Source organism: Lipotes vexillifer, unplaced genomic scaffold (assembly GCF_000442215.2).
Source record: "Lipotes vexillifer unplaced genomic scaffold, Lipotes_vexillifer_v1.1 scaffold717, whole genome shotgun sequence".
Classification (NCBI taxonomy): Eukaryota; Metazoa; Chordata; class Mammalia; order Artiodactyla; family Lipotidae; genus Lipotes; species Lipotes vexillifer.
This window is the reverse complement of record NW_006798707.1, coordinates 1,909,203-1,929,446: the sequence shown is the minus strand read 5'-3', so window position 1 is coordinate 1,929,446 and position 20,244 is coordinate 1,909,203. Positions and strand designations below refer to the sequence as shown.

General features: G+C 39.1%; 1 protein-coding gene across 3 annotated transcripts in view; it reads right to left on the bottom strand.

The window, feature by feature from the left end:
- Positions 1 to 20,244, bottom strand: part of BABAM2 (BRISC and BRCA1 A complex member 2) — a 441,510-nt gene that overhangs the window by 291,907 nt on the left and 129,359 nt on the right. For all 3 annotated transcript variants that reach the window (XM_007470862.1, XM_007470863.1, XM_007470864.1), the window contains exon 5: positions 16,871 to 17,065. In XM_007470862.1, the coding sequence (XP_007470924.1) occupies positions 16,871 to 17,065 (195 nt within the window). The remainder of the gene's footprint in view (positions 1 to 16,870; positions 17,066 to 20,244) is intronic.

Sequence of the window (20,244 nt, the reverse complement as noted above, 5' to 3'; positions counted from 1 at the left end):
TGCCCAGCAGTCACTGGGTCTCCAGGAATGCCAACGGTGAGAAACAGTGATACTCCTTAGAGCTGAGCAGCTGTGCTCTTCCTTTGATATTTGTTCCTCATTTCAGTAAATGGTAATTCCATTCTTTCAGTCTCTCAGACCAGAAACCTCAGAATCATTCTTGACATAGTATGGAACCCCAATCGTGCAGGCTACTTGCAACTCAACACTTGAGAGAATAGTTAAGAGCTACTTAAGGATCTATAAACAGCTCGTCATCGTGGACGGGAGGAGGTTTGTGCAAGATCCTAATAAAATTCTTACCTTCTGTTATAGTCCAAAATTGCTAGAAAGATGTGGTTTTAGTGTAACGTTAAGCTCCTAGAGGACTAACATATCCTGTGAAGTGTGATTCTTTGGCCCTAAGTGCAAGAAGTCATACTTTGAAAGGGTTAAGTATAGGAGCAACAGAGTTATATGGGAACTTATAAGAGGAGCATCTAGCTCAGTAGGAGTTTGGGAAGAACAGAAACGTCTTCCTTTAGTGCTGCATACAGTACTATAGAGGGAAGAACACTCACAAAAGAATACACGTTCCCAACAATTGCCTCCATTCCTTCTCCTATATTCTCTATTTTTTCCTGTTTACCCACTCACTCCCATCAGCATGCAAAGATCATTAAAAAGGTCTTTCTTGACTTCAAATCCCTCTTCAGGTCCCATCTCATTTCTGTTCTACTTTACAAAATAATCTCCTGTAAAGAATTAGTCTATATTCGAGGTCTACATTTCCTCTTTTATTATTCTCTCCAGAACCCTCTCCCAGGCAGCCTTTCCTCCACACCTCTCTACAAAACAAGCTCATCAAGGTCACCAATGACCACACCATTGCCAAATCCAATGGTCATTTCTCAGTCCTCATCTTATTACTGTTCTATCAGCCGCATTCCGACATGGCTGATCACTTTTTTCCTGGAACATTCTTTACTTGACTTCCAGGATCCCAGTCTCTCTTGGCTCTTCTCTGCTTCTCCACTGGCCCTCCCTCTGGTCTCCCCAACCTCTAAACGCTGAAGTGTACCAGCACTTAACCCCAAGACCTCTTTTCTTTAACTATACTCCCCCAGGTGAGCTCATCCAGGTTCTTGACTTTAAATACCATTTATATGCTGATGATTCCCAACTATTTTATCTCCATCCCAGACCTCTTCCTAATTTGAGATTCATTTATCCAACTACCACGATGAAAACCAAAATCCTGATTTTTGTGCTTTTCCTTTGATATTTATTCCTCATTTCAGTGAACGGCAATTTCATTCCTTCTGTCTCTCAGGCCAAAAACTTCGGCCTCATCCTTGATCCCTATCTTTCTCTTGCTTCCACATTCCAAATGGCAGCAAAACCTACTGACTCCACTGTCAATTTCTATCCTCAGTCCAGCCACTTCTCACCCCCTCCACAACCGCCTGATCTGAGCCATTATTATCTCCAGCCTGGATGACTGCCACTACCCCTAACTGCTTCTGCCCTTGCTCACTTGCAGTTGATTCCCATCACCACAGGCAGAGAGGTCTTTTCAACACACTCATCAGATTATGTTCCTCCTTTGCTCAAAAGTCTCAAATGGTAGGGATTTAGCTCCTTCACAGAGGAGTCTGACAAGGTAACAATTGAGCAAAGATGTGAAAAATACACAAAAAATGTGTATTTTTGAAAACAACAACAAAATGAGTGAAATGTGAGATTTAAAAAATTAAAACAGCTCTTGTACATATAAGGTAGTCGGAAAGATAATTACATATTTAGCACTTGGACTCATTTGAACTGCTAGTTATTTTAGTCCATGCACTGCACTGTAGCTCTTTTGCCCTATTTTAGTTTGTACAATGTATTTTTATTCTACTGGCTATTTTAGACCAACATTCTTTTAAAAATGCTCAGACAATCCCTACTTTATCCCTTCTCAAAATGTTGATCCTAGAACTAATATAAATTTATGTTTATTGGCAAAAGACTGATTTATACAGCTAAATTTGTAATAAGAGAAATGCTGATCTCAGGACTAATATTAATTTGTGTTTATCAGCAATGGGCTGATTTACACAACTAAATTCAAAATAAAAGAAACTTAAGAGTGTGGAAAGAATCTGGTCTACTGGAAACCATAAAAAGTGCTTTATGATCTCCAACTTTCAAGCCCACTATACATTCTTTATTTTGCCTTTGAGAGAATCAAGAAAACTTAGTACTTGTTTCTAACAGCGTTGGAAATGTTGGAGACTAACGTTCTAGAATTCAGTTTTCAGTTCTGCCACTGATTTTCCTTGTGACCTATAAACTAATCTTTTTTTGTGAAACTGAGTAAATGGTGATTTAAAACATGTCTTAATGTAAAATTTGAGCCGTAAACATCATATGAGGAGCAAAACACAAGTGAAAAATCCTCCTGGAGTTCTACCTCAGACAGTGACCCTTCCTTTGTTTTTATATTTGAAGTTCCAACAGTCATTCAAGCAATTTACTGCCACTCTGTTGCAACGTCAAAGATTGCTTCCATAGCAATCTTTCCTGTAAGCCGAAAATGAGACATTTAGATGTAGCCAAGTCAACATAATCGTTTGATTTTCTTTTTATCAATCCTTGGTCAAATCTTCTCTTGGATAGACGTAGAAGATTATCTGACCTATGACTGTTAAAATGTCAGCCGTTCTGCCAACTGCCTTAATGGCAATTTTCCCAGCATTAGCAATAAATATGTGCATCCTTCCTTTTTCAAGTTATAGTACCTTGGCAAGTAACTTAAACTAACAACGTGGAGTTTTGGCAATTTATTAAGTCTAAGCTTTGCTTCTGGTAATAGCAGCTGTGGCATAGTTCTCTTTTCCTTTCAGAAGTGACAGGTAGACATCTTGTGCAGAATGGATTCCAAACCCAGGTTGCTCTTGCAAAGGGAAATTTTATTTCCTTTCTTAGAGGCTGTTCGCTGTCAACAAACAAGCTGTCATCTGAAATTGACTGCTCTTACTGCTTAGGTAGCTAAAAGCTAAGAAATACTCAACAGTGGCTATAACTTTAGCTGGACAGCCTGGTAAGGATGATTCTTTAAATAGACTCTGACAACCAATAGCCTAAATCTGGAGGTTGCTCCTTGTTAAACACATAATTATCTACCACATGTGAGAAGGAAAGCCAAAGTTAGTCTGATTAGAACATCTCACACTTCACAAAAATGTTTTCTAAGATATATCATTTAATTATTCCCAAACCCTGTTCAGCAGATATAATTCATTTATACCTATTTTAGAAATGAGAAAACTGAGGCTTAGTCAAGAAACCTGCCTGCAGTCATTGAGAGAGCAATAAAGAGTCAGAACTCAACCTTAAGACTTAAAATTTATTCATCCATTCATTACTGTAGATCAAGAGCCTAAAATCTGCCAGGCCCTATATGAGGCACGGCAAATATAGTGAGTAAAATATAGTGCCCTCCCTCCTGGAGCTTACGGTCTAGTGAGTGAGTCAGACATTAATCCAAAATAACACTCCTATAAATTACAACCTGTGAAAAATACTATCCATGAAAGGGCAGAGTGCTCTGAGAGCATTTTCAAGAAGACCTGGCCTGTTCAGGCTTTGGGGCTCATTACTTGAGGGAACTTTAAAAAGCCGAGTCAAAAGACCATGTGGAAAAATAAACAATTAACACCAGCCAGGAAAACTGTGAAGAAGAAAAGCAATGAGAGGAGGCTAGTTACCCCAGATAACAAAGCATCATATAAACACACAGTAATTACAGCAGCATAGTACCGGTGTTAAATCAACAGACAGACTAATGGAACAGGAAGTAAGTCCAGAAATAAGCCCAAAAAGATTCAGTGCGTGATTGATAGTGTGGGACAACTGGAGCCATAAAGGAATAAATAAAACTTAGATCCATATTTCACATCATATATAAGGAAAAAGTCCAAGTGGACTAAGAATTTCAGTGTAAAAAGTTAAAACTGTAAAGAAGCAAACATTGACGAATGTCTTTATAAAACCTTGCAGCGGAGAATGACTTTCTAATTCAGAAGCCACAAAGGAAAAGATAGATAAACTTGACTACCTGAACATAAAAATTTTCTGGATGGCAAAAAAACACCATCAGCAATGTTAAAAGACAACTGGCAAACTGAGGAAAGTATATTTTCAACTCCATCACAAAGGGCTAATGCTCTTAATGAAAAAGAGATTTAAAATCCAAGAGAATAACAGGAAAGGATAAACAGAAAAGAAATACAAATGACTCTTAAACATATGAAAATATTCTAAACCTCATTCATATCAAAAAATATACAAATTAAAACTAAATTGAACATCATTTTCCACCAAACAGATTGGCAGAAATCTATCAGCATTTTAAAGATATCACTGCACTGTCTTCTCACCTCCACTGTTTTTGATGAACAGTTAGTGGTGACACAAATAATTTTCACCTACATATAAAGTGTTATTTTCTGTGGTCACTTAAAATTTTCTCCTTATGTTTGGTTTTCAGTATTTTGACTATGATGTGCCTTGTTTTTTCCTTGCATTTGTCTTGGTTGGGGTTTGTTGAGATTCTTGAATCTGTAAATGTATGTCTTCCACCGTATTTGGAAATATCTGGGCATTATTTAATCAAATATTTTCCTGCTTTCTTTCACGCATGTTAAACATTTGGATTTTGTCCCATAAGCTCTGCTTTCCCTTCTAAGTATCAACCCCCGTCTAGTATCTGCTGCTTTTGATCACTCTCCAGTGCCCTGAGGCACATGGCTTTATATCTGTGGATGGGTTAGTCTAATAGGAGCTACCCAGTCATTATGCAAAGTGGAACCTGACAGAAACCTGCAAATATGTTTGATTTATGATTGGCACTGCTGTGGAGAAACAACCACTCTCATATATTGCTGCTGGGTTAATAAACTGGTATAAACATTATGAGGGCATTCTGGTGATAAAATTATAAACACACATAATCTTTGATCCAGCAATTCCACTTCTAGTTATTTATCTTACAGACATACTGGAACACATGCAAAGTGACATGTACAAGATTATTTATTCCAGTCTTACTTGTAACAGCGAAAGATTCAAAACAACTTTAATGCCCAACAACAGAATTCAAATTAAATAAATTATGGTTCAATTATTCAGTGTAATAATATACAATTATTTTTTTAAAGGAACGCTTATATGGAAAAAAATCTCTGAGCTATATTAAGTCAAAAGTAAGGTGCAAAACAGAGTATATATGTTACCATTTGCATAAACAGTATGTACTATATGTTACCATTTGCTTATACGTGCATAAAGAAACTCTGAAAAACTACAATAGGTGAAAGCTACACCAGTGCTTATCTGGGGTGGGAGAAGCAAAGGAAGGTGGTTTGATTTGGGTGGACACAAGGCAATGATGGGAGGGAGACTTTTCACTATATATCTTTTTTTTTTTTTTTTTTTCACTATATATCTTTTAATACATTTTGATTTTTGAACACTATGAACATATTACCCACTCAAAGAAATTTTAAGGGATTTGAAAAGTAAAATTAAAAGTGTGTATAATGAGATGCTCATAATTCATGCACTCATTCATTTATTCAACAAACATTTATTGAGCACCTACCATGCCAAGTCCCAGGCTGGGTAATGGAGATCTTAAGACCAACAAAATACAGTCTGTCTATCTTGACTAGACAAACAAAATATTACAGTGTGATATTTGGAGAGAGATATTTACAGGATGCGGAGGTAACTAAGTTAAGACTCTTAGTTTCAGGTGACAGAATTCTAATTCAAACTAACTTGAGCAAATAAAAGAGAATTTATTTAAAAGATATGCGGTATCTCAGGGAACCTAAGATTAAAAAAGCAGCCCACACCTAGAGGGGTGGGATAGGGAGGGTGGGAGGGAGAAGCAAGAGGGAGGAGATGTGGGGATGTCTGTATACATACAGCTGATTCACTTTGTTATACAGCAGAAACCAACACACCAGTGTAAAGCAATTATACTCCAATAAAGATGTTAAAAAAAAAAAGAAGCAGCCCAGCCTCAGTTCAAAGGACTCTAATGCCCCCAGAATTTTCTCTCTGTCTCTTATCTCTGCTCTCTCTATGCTTCGTCTTACTTTCTATTTACCACTTTCTGATTCTTTTGACTAAATAATATGAGAAAAAAAAGGTCCTAGAGTTACATGTTACAGACCAGCTACCCATAACAAGACCAAACTCACTCTCAGAACTAACTCCAAAATCCCAAGCAAGAACTCTGTTTGGCTTAGGTGCCTCCTGATCTAATCAACACATTTCCACAGTTTTTACAGTGAAAAAGTTAATGTTAGCATAAATTCATTGAAAATAACTGAAAAACTAGGAAACTCTTTGGGGGAGGCAGGGTTGAGTTATATGTACATTTCCCAAAAGTCCTAAAAAAGTATGAGGGGCTTTCTTAAAGAACACATCAAATACAAAATTCTTCATCTTTTTCCTTTTACTACGTGGAGAGAAGGCTTTAAAAAGTAGACTCAGCTGGTCCTTTGGAGAGACTCGTAGGTTCTCCTCACGCTGAGGAAATTGTGCAAGGGGTGCTCCCAACATCTAAATACCATCGAAAATGGGGCACCCAAGACTCAGAACAAACAAGTGGCTTCACAAATGCAAGTAAGCGGCACCATTCCAGCCCTCCCTCACACGCTGCTGTGCGAGGTGCAGGCAAAGGATTCCCTCCGTGTTTCATAATGTTTCCATAAAACCAGGTCTTTTCCACTTGACTGGCCCTGCTGCTAAAGGAAACTTGAATTTTCTACTGATGCTTGTATTATATTAAAAAAAAAAAAAAAACAGTAATAAAGGTCCTTTTAAAAGTCAGTAAGATTGGAAAAGCTATCATGTTTACTTTAAATGTCTGGAGATATAAAGCAATTTAGGTACACACACACACACACACACACACACACACAGACACAGACACTCACTACTTTTAGTGAATAAACTGAAAAACTGAGGTATAAACTACTGTGACGAAGATCCTCAGTACTCCTACTGACATACAGGTCAAAATCCAATATAACAAATTCCATTACGCAAACAATAAAATTGTGAGAGCCTCTGCCATGGGATCATTTATTTTAAATAATGCTGAACTCATAATAGTTCCATGTGGTTAAAAAGAAAAACAAACAAACAAATCTGGACAGTTCCAAGAAGTGACTATTATAGATTTGACTACCATGCTACACTCCTTCCAAGGGAGAGCCACACGTTTATCCCTGCCACAGGTCAAATGCCATCAGAGCATAACTCCCAAGTAGCATAAATTAAAGGGGGATGATTAGAAGCCCCCTGTATCCCCTGCTCCCTGTGGCTGACTGGCGTCACTGAACACCTACTCCATCCTCGTGGCCAGCGGTGAAAAGGCCGTCCACTTCCAGACCCCCTCCAGCTATTCTGACCCCTCTCTGAGCACTCTCGCCCTCCTCTCCCACCATTCTAGACCAGTACTGCCCAAGAGACAGAGAGATAGAGAGAAGGAATGCAATACACAAATGTGAGCCATATATACATATGCCACTGGAGATTATTTAACATTTTCTAACAGCCACATGTAAAAAGATAAAGAGGGACTTCCCTGGTGGCCCAGTGGTAAAGGATCTGCCTTCCAATGCAGCAGTGGCCTGGGCTCGATCCCTGGTCAGGGAAATAAGATCCCAACTAAGCCCGCATGCCACAACTACTGAGCTCACGTGCCACAACTAGAGAGCCTATGTGCTGCAAACTACAGAGCCCACGTACCCTGGAGCCTGCACGCCACAACTAGAGGAGAGAAAACCCGTGTGCCATGAAGAAAGATCCCGCACGCCTGAATGAAGATCCCGCATGCCACAACTAAGACCCGACGTAGCCAGAAGTAAACATTAAATAAATAAACAATAAATAAATCTTTAAAAAAAATAAAATAAAAAGATAAACAGGTGAAATTAATTTTAATAATATGTCCCAATATATCCAGAATATTATCATTTCCACATGTTATCAACATTAAAAAATTATTAACAAGATCATTTTTTGTGCCAATTCTTTGAACTCTGCTGTGTATTTCACACTTGCATACATCTCAATTCAGACCAGCCACATTTCAAGTGCTCAACAGTCACTTATGTATAGTCATGGGTTCCTGTTTTGGACAGCACAGTTCAAGGTACTTTTCCATTAACATTAATTCCTATGTTAAGTTAGTTACTCCCTGTCACAAATACCTGAAGAGCTACCTGAGCTACCAAATGCTATGAACCAGGAACACTCCTGACAGGAAGGTTGGTAAATATCACCTGGTTAGTGGGAATGAACATGGGACCCATATGCCTCTTGCAGCTAATATGTTTTTTCCTTCTTCCTCCAAATACTATCTGAACTTACTGCCTTTACTTTGTCTTCGCCACTTCCCTTGCTGATACCCTGAAATCTGTTCCCCCAACCTCAGAACCCCACCAAAACTACTCCTGGAAAGATAAGCAACGCTCTCCTTCTTAAAAAGTAACTCTCCCTTTCCCCTTGTTTTCCATACTTAATCTGCACCTTGGTGATATCAACTTCTACTGGTCCACATATGGTACTTTATGATTAACAGCAGTTTCAGAGATAAGACAGGAACAATCGCTGAACTACAATTTACTGAGCAACTATTATAATAAGTTACTTCAAATATATACAAAAGAAGGCTAATAATTATAACAATAATACTTTGTATTACACAACTCCACCGTTTGCTTAATTTTGTCTGCTTCGCACACAGGGGATCTAATTTAATCTTTGTGTCAAGGTTGGGGTGACAGAGTAGTTAACTCCAGCAAAGTGACACAGAGAAAAGCTTTAGTCACACACACACAAAAACTAAAGACAGGGGCTTCCCTGGTGGTCCAGTGGGTAAGACTCCATACTCCCAATGCAAGGGGCCCAGGTTTGATCCCTGGTTGGGGAACCAGATCCTGCATGCATGCCACAACTAAGAACCAGCACAGCCAAAATAAATAAATAAATATTTTTAAAATACCACTAATGATAGAATTAGAATCCAAAGCTCCCACCTCCCAGATCACTTCTCTCTCCAACACATTTCTACATGGCCTCTGCCCTAGAGGAGCTTACACTCTAAGCACACTGCTCTAAAAGTAATCAAGCAACGAGGCCATAAGAATGAGGCGGCTCTAATGCCTTGGCAGCCAACTTAAGCCAGAATCAATTCCTGTAAATGGCTCAAGGTTAAGAAGAACAGCCAATCCCAAACAGCCAACTAGTCTTTCCCAAAAAATGCAGCCACTTCAGCTCTAGCCAATCAATTTCCTTGCTTTGCGTCCAACTCCTCTCTGTAAAAACCTTGCCTGTAACTCTTATCAGTAGAACGCTCCTAACCACCTAGCATCAGTGTTTGCTCAAATAAACTTAAAAATTTTAATATGTCTCAGTTTATCTTTTAACAGTGCTCATATACTTTCCCTTCAAATGTAATATCACAGCAAGATGGGGTGACAGAAGCATCAAGTCATTAACTCAAATGAGGAGCTATCATGAAATGGCTCCTTTCATATTTTTAAATGTTGCCAGAGTTTAATTTATAAACCATAAATTTTGAAAATCTTACTGGGATTTGTGGTCAAGTACAACAAAAAAAGGGTAATTGTTTCACATTCTCCAACATATTATCATTATTAAGAAAATGCCCACAAAAGGAAAAAATGGGTTTCTAAGAAAATGTTTTATCTCACAGATCACCCACTGGTGATCCTTAATATGTAAAATATGTGGCTTTAGAACATCTCAAAACCTTCGTTTCACGGCAGGAAAGACAAATGCCTTTAACCAAAATATTAGGGATGATAAACTAACTTTGAGTTCTGGGAATTAAAACAAAAGCCGGGGGCTTCCCTGGTGGCGCAGTGGTTGAGAGTCCGCCTGCCGATGCAGGGGACACGGGTTCGTGCCCTGGTCTGGGAAGATCCCACATGCCGCGGAGCGGCTGGGCCCGTGAGCCATGGCCGCTGGGCCTGTGCGTCAGGAGCCTGTGCTCCGCAACGGGAGAGGCCACAACAGTGAGAGGCCCGCGTACCGCAAAAAAAAAAAAAAGGCCAAAGAAAAATTCACAAATTTGCTTACTGCGCTCTGTTACCATTGACAGACTGTGGTTCTTTAGCTATAACAGACACATGCAGGAAATGCTGACAAGGCAGTTGACAGATACAATATAAAGTGAGACCTTAGGTTTTACCCACTGAGAAAACTTATAATGTACCTTTATTTTGATATGTTGTAGCAAAACAGTATATACAATTTTAACACCTATAGCTTACACTGTGACATTCATTGAAATTAAAATTCTAATCTTAATAACTCTGCTCAAAGAAGTAGCAGGAGGAAGATCTTTGTGGTAATCTGTATCTTGATTGCAGTGGTAGTTACAGGAAATTACTCATGTGATAAAATGGCATACACATACATTGTACCAATGTCAATCTCTTGGTTATGTAAAAAATAACCACTGGGAGAAACCAGGTTAGGGTATACAACAACTCTCTGTACTATTTTGCAACTTCTTGTGAATCTATAACTATTTAATATATCTTTCAAAATTAAATATTTTAATATATCTTTTAAAAATGATTCTGATCATGCAGGTACATTAGAATTGTTCATTCTGAACAGGTGAGCTTGCATCCCAATGTATCATCTGTTTTCTCCCAACTAAAAAAAAAAATTGGTGTTTACTAAAAATTATAAAACCAGCATAGACTAAGAATACAATCTTCAAAACTCTACTTACTAAAGGAGATGGACAAAGCAATGAGAGATGACTTCATAAAAAGACCATGGTAAAGAATTAATAAAGAGTTTGTGTTGGTTTTTTGTTTGTTTGTTTGTTTTAATGTTTACTTTCAAATGTGCACTTGCTGAAATCCTCTAACTGGAAATTGAGGAGGAAAAAGAAGAGTGTCTGCAGTGGTGTGGAGGCAGCACTGTATTTCAAATTAATATGCTTGTCAGAAGGCTGACAAGAGATCAGAGCCCTCTCCCTCTTTCTACTACATGGTTTTTAAATTTTTCCTTTTGCCAGCTGACAGTAAAATGGAAGAGGCATCTCAGGTTTTTAAAAGCCTCTTACTTTTAGAGCAGAAGTGGAAGGTTAAGAATGTAAACACATGTTCCAGAAAGAAAAACTCCGTGATGCAAAGGCGAAAACAAAAGGTCACCATCCTCTCAAATGAACACAGGATGTTGTAATCCAAAGGTATTCAATAATTATGCACAGTCTTGGATTCATTACAGAAAATATTTATCAGATGGACTAGTGGAATCAGGAGAACCAAAATACATGGATTCACATTTAGCCCAGGAAGAGCAAACTGACTCATAATAATTTTATTTAGAGAATATATTATTTTCATATTTTATTTCCTATATCAATTTCTTTCATATTAAAATGTCCTCTTGCTTCAATATTCCAAAAAGACATAATAGATATGATTTACTAATCAGTAAAACAGTCATATGTATGCTTATAATGCTTGTCCCCCACGTACGCTATGCCTCTAAGTTTTTCTGCAACCATATAACCCCCTGACCTCCTCTTCCTATAGTGCTGTCTACGTCCACCTTCCTTTAGGACCTAGGTCAGTTCTGGTTCATCAGTGAAGACTTTCCTTAGTCACTCCGTTTCTCAGTGATTGGCTCTTCTGAGTTCATGTACAGGCTGTCCATTCCATCCGAGATAATCTGTTCAGCATTGCTATTTCATTTTTTACAAATATGTGTTGAGACTTAACTGGATTCTAACACCTTCAAGAGCAAAAGCCAGGACTGCTTTTTTATACTCAAACTAGCGTAGCAGACTTTCCATATCAGTCCTATACTGGCTTAGCCCTACTAAATTATATCTTATAGGTATGGTGCAGCATTCCAGTACATATAACTATAAAAATAATTTTAAATATTGATTCTGTAGTTCTTCATAATAATTATCTTTTCAAGCTCTGTGTTATCAGAAAAACTGAAAAGCATGCCTTTCAACAACCTAATAAAACAATGAAACGGGGTCAAAGGAGAAGCCCTGTGACATTCCACAAACACCTGATGGCTGACAAAAGGTATAGCCAATCTTTTACGTGGAGCTCTTCCATAGATTCAGACAACTAAGAAAGGAGCCCACAGTCAGTAGAATACTAAGGGAGAACAACTGAATGCTTTACTGAAAATTAGATAATCTAAGTCAATAATATTCACCTTCCTTAAAAGGATAAAGTAAGTTTGCCATGACTGTTTCTTAGTTACCCAGCTGTTGTTCCAATTGACTATTGCATTCTTATTTAAATGTCTGCAAATCATCCACCTAAAGACCTGAGTGTAATTTCTTTCAAAAATCTCCAGAACGTTTTTGCTTTCTACAATCCCTAGGACCTTCCCCCTAATTTCTCAAAGATAATATCTCTGAAGCACATCAGCCAGTTTCTTCAGTGCCCTGAAACAGTCCCCCCTAGAGCCTCCAGAAGGAACGCAGCCTTGACGATAATTTGATTTTAGTCCAGGGAGACCCATTACGGACTTCTGACCACCAGAACTGTAAGATAATAAATTTGTGTTGTTTTAAGCTACCAAGTTTGTGGCAATTTGTTACAGCAGCAATAGGAAACTATTACAGCCCCTGATTCAAAAAATCTTGGCTCAAAACCAAACTGCTTTCTTTCTGCTAGGGTCCCGTGTTTGTCACCCAAATTCGTGGTCTGGATTTGTATTCCATTAGCAAGCTGTCCTTTAACATATTCCTGAACCAGCATGCCATGCTCAAATGTGTTTCATCCTGCACGACTCACCTTTATGCCCTGTTTCTAGACCAGGAACTAACTCACATGCCTATATTTTTACTTCTAGAGTCTTGGCTCCTACTTCCACTGGGCCCTCCCTAGGGCTGGTCAGCTGCAAGCTTAACCTCTAATTGTCCACCTTGCCTTGTTACAGGATTCTCAGTTTCTTTACTTCCCCTAGTCCATAATCATTGCCCTAATGCTGGCAAATTACTCAACAGTATATCAAAATAAACTGGGGCAGATGTAGCAGCAGTAGGTTTAAAGAATAGAGAATCAATAACATTAAATGAGAAGTTTTAAATATACTATAAATTCAAACTACCTATAGCTATTTTAAATGAATTTAAACTTCTACACTCAGAAGAACTATATCTCAAGTATTAGCTGAGCCAATGAACATAATTTTAAAAATTCTTAGATCAGAAATGGTACCATAAAACTGGATATACCTAAATTCAGCCTTAATATTAAAAGAGGGAATTAGGAGGGAAGGAAAATCCTAAAAACTAAAGACCAATTAGTTTGACAGTGATTCCAATCATGTCTTTAAAGGAATCTATCTGCACTAAAGACAACACAGACAGGTTCACCAAGAAGTCACGTCAAATTAACCTAACACCTCTTCTGAGAGGACAATTAAGTTGATTTTTTAATAAGAAAATGTTGGGATTAGAGGATACACTAAGTTTAATAAAGTTTTCCTTACTATCCATAGGAACAGATTAAAGTTTCAAAACAATAGTTTAAAACCTTGAACTCTGCGCTACTGTTAGAAATGTAAAATGGTGCAGCCATTATGGAAAACAGTACAGAGATTCCACCAAAATAATTAAAAATAGAATTAGCAATATGATCCAGCAATCCTACTTTGGGGGATATATTCAAAAGAATTCAAAGCAAGATCTCTGTACATACCCATGTGTAGTCAGCATTATTCACAATAGCCAAGAGGTGAAAGCAATGCAAATGTCCACTGATGGATGAATGGATAAACAAAATGTGGCATATGCATGCAATGCGATACCAGGCAGTCTTAAAGAGGACAGAAATCCTGTCACATGCTACGACATGGATGAACCAATGAACCTCAAAGACATTATGCTAAGCGAAATAAGCCAATCACAAAAAGACAAATGCTGTTCGATTGCACTTATATGAGGTCTCCAAAGGAGTCAAAATTCATAGAAACAGGAAGTAGAAAGGTAGCTGCCAAGGGCTGCAGGGAAGAGGAATTAGTATTTAAATGGGTAGAGTTTCAGTTTTACAAGATGCAAAAGCTCTAGAGATCTGTTGCACAACAACGTGAACATACTTAACACCACTAAACTGTGTACTTACAGATGGTTGACGGTAAATTTCATTTTGTCTTTTACCACAGTAAAATAAGCAAAATAAATTTACAAAATAACAAAAAAACCTTGAACTGAACACAGGATGATTTGTAACAAGGATGAATTTTAGTCCTACTGATTCAAAGGCGTTAATCATGTATAAAACCTTGGAAAACATGTCCTTTGAGAAAGAGCTGAAGAACAAAAGGGGAAAGGCATATTTAACCTAAGAAAAGAAAGACTAAGTGAAATCTGAAAGAACTAACACAGAGAAGGGAACCTAAACTTATTCTGTGCTTAAATAAACTAGAGTTTATTAATTAATTCATTCAACAAACGTTTACGGAATGTAAACCATATGGCAGGCACTGTTCTAGGCGTTTACTATATTTCCAGTGAATGGAACAAAGATCTTGGCCTTGGTGGAATTTTACATTCCGCTGGGGAGAGACAAACAATAAACATAATAAGTAAGTGTGGTAGGCTCCCAGTGATCTCTGGTATTCACACTCTTATGTAATGCCTCCCCTGCGTGTAGACTGAATACATCAAAACTGAATACATCAAAACTGATGAGATGTCACTTCTGAGATTAGGTTATGAAGACTATGACTTCTGTCTTGCTCACATACTCACTCCTGCTTACTCGCTCTGGTGAGGCCAGCTGCCATTTTATGAGCTGCCCTGTGGAGAGGCCCTAAGAAGAGGCAAGGAACTGAGGGCAGCCTCCAGCCAACAGGCAGCACTATACTGAGACCCTCAGGTCAACAGCCCACAGGGAACTGAACGCTACCAAGAAATACATGAATGAACTTAGAATGGATCCCTCTCCAGTTGAGCCTTGAGTGACTACAGCCCTGGCCAGTACCTTGAGTGCAGCCTGTGAGAGACCCTCAAACAGAGGGTCTACACAGATTCCTGGCAAACAAAAATTATGATAATAAATGCTATTGCTTTAAGCCACTAAATCCTGGTATGATTATTTTATGCGGCAACATATAACTAATACAATATGTTAATTATATAGTTTGTTAAAAAGATGCAAAAAAAATAATGTAGAGCAGGGTCAGGGTCAGGGGAGGGTGTACAAGTTAACAATTTTAAAAAGAGATGTTAGAAAGACCTGCACATGAATGTCTATACAGCATTATTCATAACAGTCAAAAAGCAGAAACAACCCAAATGGCCATCAGTTGGTGAATGGATACGTGGTATATGCCCATCAGATGGACTATTACTCAGCCACAGAAAGCAATGAAATACTGACACACGCTACAACATGGATGAACCTCACACATATTATGTAAAAGGTAAAAGAATCCAGTCACAAAAGACCACATATTGTATGATTCCACCACAGGTACACCTCATTTTATTGTGCTGCGTTTTACTGCCCTTCTCAAATATTCCATTTTTTATAAATTGGAGGTTTGTAGACCTTCTGTGCTGTTAGACAATATCTGGCATCTTTTAGCAATAAAGTACTTTTTAATTAAGGTATGTACATTGTTTCGTATAGAAATAATGCTATTGCACACTTAATAGACTACACTATACGCAGTGTAAACATAACTTTTATATGCATTAGGAAACCAAAAAGTTCGTGGAACTCACTTTATTGTGATATTTGCTTATTTGCAGTGGTCTGGAACCAAACCCGCAATGCTTCCCAAGTATGCCTGTGCATGAACGTTCAGAAAAGAAAAGCTATACAGACAGAAACTAGTTTAGTGGTTGCCTGAGGCTGGGGGTGGGAATAGGATTAACTATAAATGGGCATGAGGGATATTATTGGGGTGATGGAACCACTCGAAAACTGGATTGATGGTGGTTGCTCAACTTGGCAAATTTATTAAAAACCATTAAACTTTACACTTAAAACAGGTGAATTTATGGTATCAAAATTATACCCAAAAAAGTTGTTTAAAAAGAATGGGGGTATTAATATAGGCATTGCTGAGAACATAACACATGCGTAAAAACATTAAGGAGGAAGGATATCAGCCTTGCGAATATCCAGGGGAAATATGCCAGACAACGGGACAGCTATGCAAAGACCCTAGGGCAGGAGCATATCTTGTGTGTCTGCAGCACAGCAAGGGTGCTAGAGAGGCTGGAGCTGATGATTTTTAGACAGGAAAGTGGGAGACGAAGAGAGAGAAGGAATGATGGATGGAGGATGGTGGTGACAGGAATCACGTAGAGCTTTTTTACACCTCTGGAAAGACTGCGGCTTTTACTATGAGAGAAGAAGAGAGGGATATGAAAGTGCTGGGCAAAGGAGTGATACACTCTGACTTGCATTTTTAAAGGATCACACAAGGTAAAGAAATTATAAAAGGATCCATATAAGCTGGCTACCTCCAGAGTTACTGACCCCTCTCATCTGACTGGGATACTATATACTTTCTCATAATTCAGAGTTTTGAAAAGACATTAATGTTTATCTGGTTTCTCAAGGATATCGCCTGGGAAGTTTGTAAAATTTGGAGTCTCACATCTGCAGCCGCAGATATTCAGAAGTCAGGGGCTGCGGATGTGAGACTGAGAAAGTACACGGGCAACCTAAATCATGTTTATCTAAGGGAATGGTCAGGATTTATTATAAATGAATGTCTGAATTGATTATTTTATTCTATTACAGATAAAGTGACCTTTTTTCTCCCATTCTCAAAAAAACCTTACCCAGCTGTTTTTTTTCCCGGCATAAATTTCCATGTTCTCTCCATACTGCGGCTCTTCCAGTAATGTCTGGTATTCAAACATGAGGCGGGAACTCTCACGGAGGCGGCTGCATTGAAATTGGTGATATTGTTGCACAAGTTCCTTCACCACAAGTAAGAGACATTCAGGATTTGATGGATTCCAGGAGGCAAGGTTCTGCAGAAGCCAAAAATAAAAGACCAGTCACAAATGCATTTTCACACAAATCCAGTATCATATTAGCACATCAATATAGAGAAAAAGAATAATGAGAATCTAAGAGAAACAGACTACTCTTTTTTTTACTGAAGTATAGTTGATTTACAGTGTTGTGTTAGTTTCTGCTGTGCAGCTAAGGAATTCAGCTAAACATATATGTATATATAATCTTTTTCATATTCTTTTCCATATGGCTTATTGCAGGATGCTGAATATAGTTCCCTGTGCTCTACAGTAGGATTATTGTTTATCTATTTTTTATATATATATACATAAAATATATCTGCTAATCCCAAACTTCTAATTTATCCCTCCCCCACCCCCTTCTCCCTTTGTTAACCATAAGTTTGTTTCCTATGTTTGTGAGTCTGTTTCTGTTTTGTAAATAAGCTTCTTTGTATCATATTTTTTTTTTTTTTTGCCGTATGTGGGCCTCTCACTGTTGTGGCCTCTCCCATTGTGGAGCACAGGCTCCGGACGAGCAGGCTCAACGGCCATGGCTCACGGGCCCAGCCGCTCCACGGCACGTGGGATCCTCCCAGACCGGGGCACGAACCCGTATCCCCTGCATCGGCAGGCGGACTCTCAACCACTGCGCCACCAGGGAAGCCCCTTTGTATCATATTTTAGATTCCACATGTAAGTGATATCACATGGTATTTGTCTTTCTCTTTCTGATTTACTTCACTTAGTATGATCATCTCTAGGTCCATCCATGTAGCTGCAAATGGCATTATTTCATTCTTCTTTATGGCTGAGTAGTATTCCATTGTATACATGTACCACATCTTCTTTAGCCATTCATCTGCCAACAGACACTTAGGCTGCTTCCATGTCTCGGCTATTGTAAATAGTGCTGCTATGAACACTGGGGTGCATTTATCTTTTCAAATTAGAGTTTTCTCTGGATATATGCCCAGGTGTAGATTGCTGAATCATATGGCAACTCTATTTTTAGTGTTTTTAAGGAACCTCCATACTGTTTTCCATAGTGGCTGAACCAATTTACATTCCCACCAACAGTCTAATAGGGAGACAGACTACTCTTAATTTATGATAAACTCAGAGCTGAAGTTAGAAGGGTCTTTTGAGCTTGGTGATTTTTCCTGCCTTCTAAAAATTCTTGCAGAAAATCAAGGAGAATTCCACCGTGGGTAGGCAGAAACAGTAAAATGTAAAGTTGGGTAGTAACAAAACAAGAAACCTAAACATCCTAGAAGACCATAATTTTAGCCCTGGAAGACTGAATTTGTTTCACAATCTTTCATAATTTTAATTTTTTTCCCTCTGCACCTAAATTCAGCATTAAAAGCTAATGTCATTCATCTCAGATCCACAGACCATCTGCATCTGTAATACCAGACATAAATAAATGCTCTGTAAACATTAGCACTCCACAGAAATATAAGCACAATGGTGGTGGTTCAGCCTGAAAAAGATAGGAATGGAGTAGAGATGAGGGAAAATACAATTAGGAAATGCAAAGTTGAAAGAAAAAGAGGAAGGGAATGGCTCTGATAGCTTATGACCAGGAAAGGAGCTGGGAAAGATCTGGTAAGTATATAGTAGCTGTTAAGCTCTCATTCATTCAACAAATACTTATCAAGTACCTATTCTGTATCAGCCACTGTTCTAGGCAGTGACAGGAACAAGCCAAGTCCTTGCTAAAGGAGCTTACATTTTTGTGGGCCAAAATAAATAATAAACAATATCAGATGGTAATAAATGCTACCGAGAAAAATAAAGCATGCATCCCTGAACAGTGATGAAGGAAGGGCTTCAAAAGAGAAGTGATCAGCTGGGTCAAACGGTGTTGAGAGTAACATGAGGCTTGGCAATTGACTGCTGGGTCTATTGACACAGGTCAGTAGTTTGCTCAGCAAGTGCTACTTTGGTGAAATAGAAGCTTGACTGTGGAGGTTTAAAGACAGGATGAGTAGAAAGAAACTGCAGACAACTAATACAGACAATTCAAACTGGTAACCAGAGGCAGATGCGGGGTCAAGAAAAATTGTGCTCAGATGTTTACAGCTTGATGGAATATCCCCATAGAGGGCGGACCGTGCTGATGTAAAGGGAGGTGGGGCAAGGTTCCACCAGAGAAGATAACGATTAGGGAGGTAGGGATGGGATCTCCAAGAGAGTTGCCCTAGCAATGAGCACAGGCAGTCCATCCGTAGGTACAGGAGAACAGGCCAGCTTAGGAGTATAAATGCAGGCAGGCTGCCCTAAGTGCTGATGAGAGCTTGTGGCGGTTCTCTACTAGGAGCTTACGTTTGCTCCTTAAAATAAGGTCATCAGCTGAGAGTGAGGAAGAAGGAAGGGATATGGGAAGTTTAAGAAGAAGGTGTGAAATAGTCATTTAGAGCAATAAACAATAAATGAACTGGGGAAACGGAGGAGGCGTTCCAATTAGCACCAAAAGCCCCACTGAGCTTGAGGTATGATTTTTTTTTTTTTTTTGCGGTACGCGGGCCTCTCACTGTTGAGGCCTCTCCCGTTGCGGAGCACAGGCTCCGGACGCGCAGGCTCAGCGGCCATGGCTCACGGGCCCAGCCACTCCGTGGCATGTGGGATCTTCCCGGACCGGGGCACGAACCCGTGTCCCCTGAATCGGCAGGCGGACTCCCAACCACTGCGCCACCAGGGAAGCCCTTGAGGTATGATTTTTAAGTGAGACCAATTAGCATAAATTCCCTTGCCTGGGTGCAATGTGGAGTGGGAGGAATCTGGATTTAACAATGGTTGGGATTTTGCCAGGTAGGACCCATGGTCCTGGTGAGCTGGAAGAATTGTTGGAGTTGAGATGCTAAAAAGAGGAAAGACACAAGGTGTGGTCAGAGAACGGAATGTTTGCAACTGAGATGATGGAGATGATCTATAGCGGTACTGATGAGGCCTTGGCTGAGCACGTGCCTGGCTGAGGAGGTGAAGGAAGGACGAGACCACTAGAGGAAAGGAAGTCAGGGACTGAGTGGCCTGCGTGTTGGAAGGAGCATTTGTATGAATATTAAATCACCTGGAATCACGGCAAGTGCAATAGTGCTGAGAAAATGACAGTGAGCCATGTGCTAAAATCTTCAAAGAATGTCTCTAGATAACAACAAGGAGGGGGTGGTGGGTCCCATTGCCTGAGG